This window comes from Danio aesculapii, chromosome 6 (genome assembly GCF_903798145.1).
Source record: "Danio aesculapii chromosome 6, fDanAes4.1, whole genome shotgun sequence".
Classification (NCBI taxonomy): domain Eukaryota; kingdom Metazoa; phylum Chordata; class Actinopteri; order Cypriniformes; family Danionidae; genus Danio; species Danio aesculapii.
The window spans coordinates 1,807,498-1,819,997 of record NC_079440.1 but is presented as its reverse complement, the minus strand read 5'-3'; the positions used below and the strand labels follow the sequence as shown (position 1 = coordinate 1,819,997).

The window sequence follows — 12,500 nt, the reverse complement described above, 5'->3', positions numbered from 1 at the left end:
AACAACAATGCATGGAAACAAAACCGAACACACTTTACTGTGACGACCGAGCAAAACCTCCAATATCAGAGCTTATATTAAAGACCTCAGTATTGATCCTGATTGATCAGAGTTTTCATACACTACAACAACAATATGCTGAGCTTTAGTCTTGTTTCTAGTCCAAACATCGAAAAGTTTTTAAATCAAGAATTTTCTGGACAAGCAAAACAATATTGTCATGTTTTTAGAAATAATGAGACAAAATGAAGTGAGTTTAACCTTAAAAGAAGGAAAATAATCTGCCAATGAGGGAAGCAGAACAATATTTCTTCTTGTTTTGACATGAGATTATTTTGCTGACCCCATTGACAGATTATTTAGCTTGTTTTAACTCACTTAAAGCTGCTGTGTGTAAGTGTTTGACTCTTCTAAAGCATAAAACATTATAATATATTTGCAGATATTTAGAAACATGCGCAGCGAACATTCTTGTTTATCTGATAAACAATGCTGAAGTCAGATATTCTGCTTTGAACATGTGTTTCCCATGCTGGAACAATGTCTGGTCATTTTAACCTGCCCAATGCCAGATTAGCCAATTATATTTCAGCACTCCGGGTTGCCAAATGGTGGAAAACAGTGTATTTCATTCATTCATTCAGAAAGGCTCTCAAAGGATGTGTCTGTGACCGAAATGAGATCTCCGGTGGACAGTAGCAGACTCCGAAATGAGACAGATTTAGTTCCACTTAAGGTTATTAATTAGCAAATAATAAAAATATTATGAGTGTAAACATTAGGTGAGCAGGTTACATTGTAACCACGTGTGTCCTAACAACATACTTCATGACGAGATACACAGTGATGAGCATTTAGGCTGTTTACACCAGACAAAAACACAACAGAAATGTAAATACAGCCATTCAGAAGCACAGAATATGCACTCACTCACCAAAAGGTCAGGTTTATAATCTAATTAATACATATTAACCCTCTTTAACATGATTAAATGTAGATGCTGAATCACTGATATGTGTTTAGTTCTAAAGTTCAGTTTCAGACGGTTTATTTTATTCTCCAGATCTGAGCTGAACTATCTGCTGCTGATTTCAGTATATGGCAATAAATGTGATGTAAAACAGCATTCAAGCTCACATTATTAGCATTTAACACTGAATACAGCACATGAGCTGTACCTGAGCTGATCATTGTCAGTTTTCTGTTGTTCATCTGCTGAAACAGAAGCCGTTTCTAATATATCAATTCCAGGTGTTGGTTAGGACAAAAACTCATTTCAAATGGAGAATATTCCCTCTATCAGGTGTCGTTGCTTTTATTTAGAACACGGTTTAAATCACTCGCTCCTGTCCTCAATCTGGCAACCTGCGCTTGTGTTTGTTTTGATCCAGGAGTGCAATACCTAGTTCAACCACTGGGTGTCAAACTTACATACTGCACCTTCAAATGTCAATTCAGTTTGGCTCATTTCTGAAAACAAGACAATAGGTTTTGCTTGTCTAGAAAATACTGTTGATTCAAGACTTCTGTATTCGGTTAAAAACAAATGAGATATTTTGAAGAATGCTGTAGCCATTGACTTCTATATATATTTGTTTGTCCTACTATGGAAGCCGATGGTTACAGGTTTCCAGCATACTTCAAAATATCTTATTTTGTGTTTAACAGAAAAAGAAACTAAATGATTTGAAACCACTCGAATGACACTGAGTAAATTTATTTATTTATTTATTTTGAAGCTGCAACCCAGTACTGGGAAACACCCATACACACTCATTCTCACACACACTCATACACTACAGGCAATTTAGTTAATCAATTGCCCTATAGTGCATGTGTTTGGACTGTGGTAAACCGGAGCACCCTGAAGGAAACCCACGCGAACGTGGGGAGAACATGCAAACTCCACACAGAAATGCCAACTGACCCAGCCGTGACTCGAACCAGCAACCTTCTTGCTGTGAGGCCACAGTGATGACCACTGAGCTACTGTGTCGCCCACTATCCCTTTAAGCAAATGTAATTGTTTTAAGCAGTTGTAATTTTATATGTAACCCCAATATGGGTAACTAATATTAAGTTACCCATGTTAGGGTGAGGGTTATAGGGTTAAATGAGGTTTACACACACACACACACACACACACACACACACACACACACACACACACAAACTCAGGTGATCTGCATGTGTGAGGCCAGTATTCCTGCACCTCCCATTAGTCCTGATGACACCAGCGCAGTGTGTAGGTTCACCTGCGGGGAGTCTGTCACCTCACACACACACACACACACACACACACATGCTCTCTCCTGTGCTGGAGCGTCTCAGACTGTGTGGATTTGCTGCTTCTGTCTGTCCGTCTGTATTTCTGGCTTCACTTTGAGGCCTTTTCTCCTCCTGCCATCAAACACCCGTGGATTTAACCTGATTTTCCAGCACTTTCTTTCTCTCGGACACACTTTATTACTTTGAAGCGTTTCCTGAGCTGATGGGTGAAGGTGAGAGATGCTGAAATTCCTGCCACTTAAATGTGAAATCTTGAGTTTATTTTACATTTAGAGTAGTTTTGAGCAGTTTTCTTGGCTTTCTGTTGAGACTGGAAATGGACTGAGATGAGACGCTCTTGATTTGATTTATTATATAACTTGTTCTGTACATAACCAGTAGTTCAGTTTATGCCAGTTGGAAACAAACATCTTAGTAGGATATTTTTTTCTAAACAAAATGACAAATGATTTCAGATAAGAAGCATTTGGATTTGTTTTGATGGGTGCTTTTGGTTTTTGAGGCATTTATATTTAAACAGCAACATTTTCTTTGCAAATGTATTAATACTATTATTTATTTTTGTATTGATGAGCAGCTTTCTTGACTTTCTGTTTAAATAGGAAATGCATTGAAGTGAGACAACCTTCATTTTGATTATTCTGACTTGATTTTTATTTATTTATTTATTATTATTATTTATCTTTGCTTAACTTACAGTAAAGTTTTGCTTTTCCTTTCTTTTATTTAAAGCAAAAGTTTAAGTGATTTCAGATGAGGAAATGTTGAATCTGCTTTGAGCACTTTTCCTTTTTAATGCATGTCGTATTCAAATTTCTTTGCATAAATCCCAGGGGCGTAGCAACTGGAGGGGACGGCGGGGATCCGTCCGCCTCACTTTTAGAGACAGATCATTAAGAAACAGGTGATTAATAATTATATGAACGTATGATCTCATACAGCCGTCCCCGCTACTTTTAAAATGTCCGCTACACTCTTAGAAATAAAGGTACTGGAGCTGTCACTGGGGCAGTACCCTTTCTAAAGACACATATTTGTTCCTGAAGGGTCCATAATGGTACATCAAAGGTACTTTTTAGGTACATTTGTGTACTAATATGCACCTTTCAGGGACCATTGTGGACTATTTGGGTACAAATATGTATCTTTTGAAAAGGTACTGCCCCAGTGACAGCTCCTGTACCTTAATTTCTGAGAGTGTAAGCCCCGGATAAATCCATTTAAGCTTCAGATGGTGACAGTCAGAAATTGTCTAATTTTACAGAGAATGTCTCGTCTTTTAACGTAAGCTTTGAATGAACTCATCATCATCTCATTTCAGAAATTGACCACTCTAAATGTGTTTACTTTTGCATAGCTCATTTCGAATGCATTTCAAATCAAAGTAACTTTTCTTTACATAACCAATCGATCAGTGCATGTCAGCTGGGAGAAGTTGATCTTCGATTTCTAGATAATTAATGATTTTATCAGTGTTGTGTTTGTTTTGTTTTGGCTGAGAAGAAGTGCATTTCCTTTGCAAACTTTATCATAACACTCAAAGAAAAAAGAAAATGCTGGGTTTTATTAATCCAGTGTTGGGTCAATATGGCACAAACCTAGCCATTGGCTTAATTATTTAAATTAATTTTATATGAGTTTTTAAAACCCAATTTTTGGGTTGGTGTTTGACCCAGCATTGGCTTAATGCTATCGAAACATGTTTACAGTGTAATGATGTAAAGTTTGAGACCTCAGTTTACACTAATACATTTTAGTTTTAAAACGCACAAGTTTTGCTAAGGTTACGCCATCCGTCCACACAACGCCGGAGTTTTCGAGCGCCTGAAAACGGAGTGTTTTGAAATCGCTGGAGAGGCTGCTTTCATTCTAAAGCGCTGCTGCTCCGTCTCAGTGTGAATGGGGGAAAATGGGGACATCTGAAAACTGAGGCATGGCTGCTGACATTCACCTATCTGATTGGGCCTTTTTCCTCAATATTAAGTAGCCTAGACACAGTTCAGTCCTGCATCTTCTCCTTGTAAGTTCAGACTTCGCACGTTTGATATGAAAAACTAACTCCAGAGGACACTTCGAGTAAATCTTCAAAGGTAACAGTGTACTTCATAACGTCATTCACATCACCCTGACTACGTTGTTTCACTTTCTTAACAATAGCATGAAAACATGAAATAAGGAACTGCTATTTTCGTTTTGATATTAGCAACTTAACAGACACTAAAAATGTTGAGACATCTTGTGGCTACATATTTATATGAGTGTCATCTTCACTGTATGCATATTTATAACATAATGGAGCCTATAACATGACTGCCTCCTTTCATTTTCATTGAAAATACAAAACACACCCTCTCCTTTGCTGAATATTAGTTTTAATAATCAATAATGGCCATTATAAAAGTATAATGTACAATACGTTTATACAATATAGGAAATAAAGACAAGCAATCAGTCAAACGTGCAGAATCAGTGTACATGTTTATATTAATTAATATATGATGAGTTCAGAAGTAAAAACCTTGAACCTCATTTTTCTCAGCCTCCTTTGTTTATGTTGAGATATTTCACTTTAAAGACCAGGCAAAGGACTTATTCTTTGCCGTAAGAGTGATATTACTGAGTATACACACAGGAGCTTGAAAAAAATACTAATTTTAGGGGAAAATTTTAGACGGCATTTAGAGGTGTTTGCATCTAAACGCTTCATATTAACTTATCTTTGCACTCAGACAAAACACGTTACCTGAGAACAGGTAATAGATTCAAAAGACCAAAGTCGGGGAATATATCATAGAGATAGAGACGACAAGATTAATTAAACATCACGTTTAACAAATATAGTGAGATTACATCCAGCGGTAGATCCTTGATGAGCAGTACAACGTGCACAGCTCTCATCGCTGCAGTGCATGCCAGAGTGTGTGTGTGTGTGTGGTCACGTGATGTGCATTTTCAGTGGTATAGTGTGGACGGAGAGTTGTTCAGAGACGCTAGTGTGGACACGGATCGCTTTCATTCTAAAACGCCATTGTATTCGTTTAAACGGGGCCTGAGTGAGTTCACCTTCACAGGGCAGTCACCGGGCCAATTAGAAATGTCATTTTAATTATCTGTGGCATCAGAGTGAGAGATGTTCCTTTTATTTTAAGCAAGAGTTGAAATGATTTCAGATGCGATGAGCACTTTTAGTTTTTTTGATGCTTTTCATATTCAAACATATGCATAATTACTCAAATTATTTTAACATTTCAGATGGAGACAGTCAGACAGAACATGTCTTGTCTTTTAACATAAGCTTTGAATGATGTCTCTATTATAAGATATGCACAAACCCAACTAATGTGTTACTTAATTCAATGATATTTAAATGACTTTTTTATATCAGTTATTGGGTTGATATTTGCCCGAGTAATGCCTTGATGCATGTGAAACATTTTTATAGTGTGATGAGTAAAGTTTGAGTCAGTTCACCTTCCCAAGGCTTTTATAAGTACTTTTTTTGACTCTCTTTATAATAAGTTCCTCTTTTTTCAGTGTGTGTGTGTTTTTTTGCGTGTATAAAAAAGCATCCATCGGAATCAATACCATCTCTGGCGGCCCTGCGATTATCACGGGCAGAAATGACAGGCCTGTCTGCGTAGGTTAAGCCCAACATTAGCAGTGACTGGGCCAATTAGGAATGTCATTTTAATTATCTGTGGCATCGGAGTGAGAGATGTTCCTTTTATTTGTTTGAAATCAAAAAGCAGAGGAGCAGGTACAGCATCAGCGGCGGCAGAATGGCAGCCGTAATCGCCTTTGTTCCCTTTGACACTCGCTGAAGACGCCGCCGAATAGAGAGTGTCATCGGAGGAGAAGTTAGCCGGCAAGTAAACATTATCGTTTCTTTGTGTCTGCGCTCTGGAAACACAAAAGACTGATTAGAGACGAGGTGAGGAATCGCTGTAATGGCTGCCGTGACATTAGCAGGTTGGAATTATTGTGTTGAAGAGCACAATACCGGCGTGTGATTGGCTGTCTGTCAGCCAAACAATGCAGAGTTTTTTTTTTTTTTTGCTCCATCTGAAGTTCTACCCAACCCATCATTATTTATCGGCCTTTTCACAATCTTCCAGCAGCGAGCGGGAAAGTTGATGGATTTTGTTGTTAACTTCGCAAGATGTCATTTTCACTTTAGAGAAGCTCTCTCTCTCTCTCTCTCTCTTTCTGTCGTTCTTTACTTCAGTGTCTCTCTCTCTCTCACCCATTTTTCATAACCTGTTCTTGAACATACACTTTTTAACATGCATAATCATTTAAGACAGTCAAAAGTTAACAAATATATATTTATTTATTGTCTGTAAGATTCTTTTGCTTTTGAAACAACTTTATACTGCTCAAAAAGGCTCCATTTATTTCAGTTCAAATATATAGTTTGGATGTAATGTGAAATATCATTTGTTTCTGTAATGCATCATTACTTCAGTCAGAAACTATTCTGATATGATCATTTAAATATGCTTAATATTTTTGACAGTCATAATCATTTATGACAGTCAAAAGTTAACTCTACTGTTACAAATGATTATTATTTATATATATTTTTGCTCTGTAAGATTGTTTTGCTTTAAAAGAAAACTATTATTTACTGCTCACAAAGGCTGCATTTATTTATGTTGCTTTAAATTGATTCTCTATGGTGTTATTACAAACATTAAGTCAACTTAACAGTTCCAAGTTACAACAGATTTACTGGATCTTTTTAAGTAAAGTCAACTTTTAAGACAGGGTGACACGGTGGCTCAGTGGTTATCACTGTGGCCTCACAGCTAGAAGGTTGCTGGTTCGAGTCCCTGCTGGGTCAGTTGGCGTTTCTGTATGGAGTTTGCATGTTCTCCTCATGTTGGTGTGGGTTTCCTCCAGTTTTCCCCATAGTACAAACACATGTGTGAATGAGTGTGTATGGGTGTTTCCCAGTACTGGGTTGCAGCTGGAGGGGGGTCTGTATGTAAAACATATGCTGAAATAGTTGGCGGTTCATTCCGCTGTGGTGACCTCTGAAACAGAGACTAAGCCGAATGAAAATTAATGAATAAATGATCTTTTAAGACAACAGGTTTGTTTTTTTTTTTTTAGTAATTCCTCTTATTGCTTTTGAAAGTGTAATATAGTACACAACACAAATATTTGTTGTTATGATTGTAGTTTTATGGCTATTTCCATGTCAAATGTTTCTAATCAAAGATCCCAAAGTCCATATTTTTATTACTGAGAGTAAATAAACTATGGCATTATCACATTATCAAAATAAGTCAATTTAACAAATCCACAATATAACAGATTTACTCAATCTTTTTAAGTCAATAGTTTTACTGACTTTGGTTAGTAAAGTATCTAATCGCTTTGTTGCAGTGTAATTTAATACACAACATAAATGTTTGTTGTTATGATTATAGTTTTATCACTATTTTAATGGTCAATTCTAAAGTCCATATTTAATTATCTATGGCATTATTTAAAAAAAAATTAAGTCAGCTTAACAGTTCCAATTTACAACAGATTTCCTCATCTTTTTAAGTAAAGTCAACTTGTCACTTTTAAGACAACAGGTTTACTCACTTTTTAGTAAAGTATCTAATTGCTTTTTACAGTGTAATATAGTACACAACACAAATATTTGTTGTTATGATTATAGGTTTAACACTATTTTAATGTCAAATATTTCTGGTCAATCCCAAAGTCCATATTTTTTATTACTGTAAGTAAATGACATATGTGCATACTTACAAAAATTAAGTCAAGTCTACTTAACAGTTCGAATTACAACTGGTTTACTCAACATTTTTAGGTAAAGTCAACTTGTCACTTTTAAGTCAACATGTTTATTTCTTTATTTAAAATGATTTCAATGAAATAAGTGGCCTTTTTTAAGGTCAGACATGGTGGAAAGCTCCAGAAACACTTTTAGGTCAACATGTTTATTTATTTATTTATTACTAGTTGCTTTTTTACAGTGATTCCTTGCATTTACTCAATTTTTTTACGTTAAGTGGTTGTAAACAATTTATTTGGGCTGAATTTAAACAAATTAAGTTGACATTATTAAATTTAATTTGTTAGTTTAAATTCAACACAAATGCATGCAACACTTTTTTCAGTGTACTTATTTAAAATACCCTGTGATGGGTTGCGGCTGGAAGGGCATCCACTCCGTAAAACATATCCTGGATAAGTTGGTGGTTCAGTCCGCTATGGAGACCCCTGATTAATAAAGGGCCTAAGCCGAAAAGAAACAACTTTTTTGGGACACTTAAAGGAACACTTAAATTTGTAAAAATGATTAAGTTAACTTAAACGATTTGTGTTGGGACAACTTGAAGGAATTGTGTGGAACCCTGCATTTTTTACAATGCATGACAAAACGAATGTGTATTGCTATGACTGTAGTTTTGTCACTATTTCCATGTCAAATGTTTATGATCAAAATGTTTTCTCTTTCTCTCCAAAATTGCCTTTTTTTAAGGCCAGACATGATGGAAAACATTTTTAAAGTGCAATGAGTAAAGTCAGTTCACCTTCCTTATACACCTTATGAGTATATTGTTTTTGCAGTATAAGAAGTGTGTTTATGTTGTCATCATGATCATATTTACAGTGTAAAAAAATGATATGACCAATTAGTCATGACAGCATATGTTTTTAGTTCATTGTAACTTATTAAACTAAGTTAATCATGTTCTAACTTAATTATATAAGTTACACAAGCTGCTTTATGTCAGTTTAACATGATATAAGTTCAGTAGACTCATAAGGTTAATTTGATTCAGCTTAAAATATTAAGGCAACCAGGATTTTTTTTTAATCATAACCTCAAAAAAGGGGTTATATTTACCCAGCACTGGGTGAAATATGCACAAACCCAACCATTGTGTTAATTATTTCAATGAAATAAGTGGCCTTTTTTAAGGTCAGAGATGGAAAAGCTCCAGAAACACTGCATCCGGTCTCAGGAAGGCTGTTTTGAATGTGGATGTGTTGAAGGTATATCTGGACCACACATCAAGCCCGAATGTCTCACTTATTCTTTTGGCTTTTCTATTCTTATTTGCTCCCCTCCTTCTGCTTTCTGGGCTTCTTTCTCTCACTGAGAGCATTACTCAGTCTGAACTTGCCTAAACCCTTGTGGTCACACCTCTTGAAAAGGTTTTGTTTCCCCTGTCAATTGGTATTCAGCCCAGGTCACATACGCACACACATGCACCGTTTTCATTTTAATTTGCACCTGTTGTGCAGTTGTTCGGGAGGCAAGTGCAGACCAGTGGATTAGCCAAAGATCATGTTAGGAACAGATATGCCTAGTGTAATCTTTTTGTCCACAGGGAATGTTAAGATAGACTGCGCTCTGTGTGTGTGTGTGTGCGTGTGTGTGGCTCTGGCTAAAATTACACAATGCATGCTTAGTAATAAATATAAAATCTAATTGGATGAAGGCTGTGGTCAGGAAAAGTAACAGAGTTATGCATAAAAATGTGGATCATTGGATCATAATCTGTACTATTGATCATCTGAGTCTGAGTTTATATAGTCATTTAATGTTTTTATTTATTTATGAATTTGGTAACACTTCGAAACACCAATTCACTGTTAACTAGTGGCTAATTAGTTGAATATTTTATTCAACTATTGAATAAAGCAAGATAATTGTTTTATTAATACTCATAATGCACATATATTATTATTTAATTCTACATCCCTAATGCCTAAACCCAACTCATATCTTTTAAAACTGTTAAAAGGCAGCAAATTAGGAGTTCATTAAGTCAAAATAAATAGCTAATTCTTTACCAATGTCAGAAAATAGAGTTTGATTATTAATATCCATATATTTATGCGTCATATGTTTCTTTATTTTCATTGGATACAATGTATTTGGCTGTGATATTATAATAATTATGTATTCAAGCAGTACCACAAGCCACACCCTGTTGCATCTTGGCCACTCCCCTTTCCTGATTGATGTCTGCTCTGAACATTTTGGCATTAAGAAATTATGCAAATTTACATTGCATCTCGTATGACTTATGATATAATCATCTGGATGTTTGGATATTTTTAAGATAATTGCTTTATTAGTACTCATAAAGCATATATTCTGCAAATTAGGAGTTTATTAAAGCAAAATTAATAGCTAATGCTTTATTAATGTGAGAATTGTAGCTTAAAATAAAGTGTGTTTATTAATATCCATATGTTTATGCATAATTTTTCTGTCCACCACCATGACTTAATATTATGTCTATTTTTATTGGATAAAAATATTTTTGGCTGTGATATTATTGTTATTGTAATTAAGTAGTCAGGCAGTTCCACAAACCACGCCTCTTTTCTATAATACACCCTTTTTATCAAAGCCACACCCTGTTGTATTTTGGCCACTCCCCTTTCCTGATTGATATCAGATCTGATCCTGTTTTGCATTAAGAAGTTCGCAAATTTACGTTGCATCTTGTACAACATATGTTATAATCATCTCCATATCTTTGTGTGTTTTCTGACAGTGTTGGACTTTGAGAACGTTGTAGAAACCGGATCGGAGACGGAAGAAGAAGACAGACTTTTGGTATCGGAGGAGGACGCTTTGCTTAATGGGGTGGGGAGTCCGGCCAGCCTTGTCAATCATGAGTCAGTGACTCCGCCCTCTCCCACTCTGGGTCACACACTACTGAGGAAGACTGTGGACGATGAAGATGACATGAAGGACAGCGGTATAGAGAACGTTTGGCATGAAAACGACTTGCTGAGTGCATCAGTCGATGGTACAGGTGAGCCCCGCCGACTTCATTTCACAAACCACGCCCACTGATATAAGGCACACCCATTATTATTGTAGACTCGCCCCCCAGCTTGATAAACATTTCTTGTTTACTTTTAAACATTCTGATGGTGTTATTGTATAGCCATAAATTATTAGATTATTATTATTTTTTTTTATCATTTAATTTTAAAAGTTTCCATAGCAGCTAATGAAAAAATATAGAAATTTATTTAACAGATTTTTAAAAATGTTTTAGTATAAAACAATAGTATTTAGTAATTTGTTTAGTATTTTTATAATTTCCTTTTATTTTTAATTGTCATCATTTATTAATGATTATCCCTGATCATTTATTTGTTCTTGCAATATTTCTGTTAATTTATTTCAAATAAAATGTAAGTAACATATAGTCTAAATGGTTTTTAATAATAATAATTAGTGCTGTTTTATTTTATTTAAAATTGTTGTTACTTATTTATTAATGTTGCTCTTGCAGTATTTATACTGTCATTTTTAAAGTAATTTTAGTTACAGTTATTTAACACAAGTTGCCATGCAAGCGAAAACGTCTTGCTGAGTGCATCAGTCCACGATACTAGTGAGCCCCGCCTACTTGATTTCACAATCCCACCACATATATGACACGCCCATTATTATTCTAGCCACACCCCTCAGCTTCATAAACTTCTCTCATAAACTTCTAAAGCAGTTTCTCTTTTAATTTATGCTTTTGCGTGTTGCTCTTACACTATTTATTCATATTTTTTTGGAATAATTAAAAAACAAATTACATAGTTATTTGAAACACATTGCGATGGAAATGAAAACGACTTTCTGAGTGCATCAGTCGATGATACTAGTGAGCCACGCCCACTTCATTTCCAAAATCCACGCCCACTATTATTTTAACCACACCCCTCATCTTGATAAACCTTCTCTCCGCTAAAGCAGAATGTTTCTCTTTTAATTTATAGTTTCTTTTGCACTATTTAAGGTAAAAATCCATCAAAAAGTGCGTCAGTCGATGATAGTTGTGAGCCCCACCAACTTTCCAAAAATTTCCAAATTTCCAAATCCTCGCGCCATCACATACATGACGCGCCCATTACTATTCCAGCCACGCCCCTTATCCTGATAAACCTTCTCCTCTAAAGAACGCTTCCCTTTGAATTTGTTTTTAAATGTTGCTCTTGCACTATTTTACTATTTTACACAAAAAACGTTATTTGCTGCTTGTTCAAACTACTTATTTAAAATGAGTTGAAGCAACACAATTCTTAAGGTTTCTTGGGGGCAAATTAATTGTTTTATGTTTGATCCACTTAAATTTGTAACAAATGATTAAGTTAATTTATTGATTTGTGTTGGGAAAACATGAAGGAACTGTGTGGAACCCAGCATTTTTTACAATGTATTA

At 35.4% G+C, this 12,500-nt stretch overlaps 1 protein-coding gene across 2 annotated transcripts in view; it reads left to right on the top strand.

Annotated features, from left to right (window-relative positions):
• Window positions 1-12,500, top strand: part of zeb2b (zinc finger E-box binding homeobox 2b) — a 133,944-nt gene that overhangs the window by 76,708 nt on the left and 44,736 nt on the right. For both annotated transcript variants that reach the window (XM_056459314.1, XM_056459313.1), the window contains exon 3: window positions 10,827-11,090. In XM_056459314.1, coding sequence (XP_056315289.1) covers window positions 10,827-11,090 — 264 coding nt within the window. The remainder of the gene's footprint in view (window positions 1-10,826; window positions 11,091-12,500) is intronic.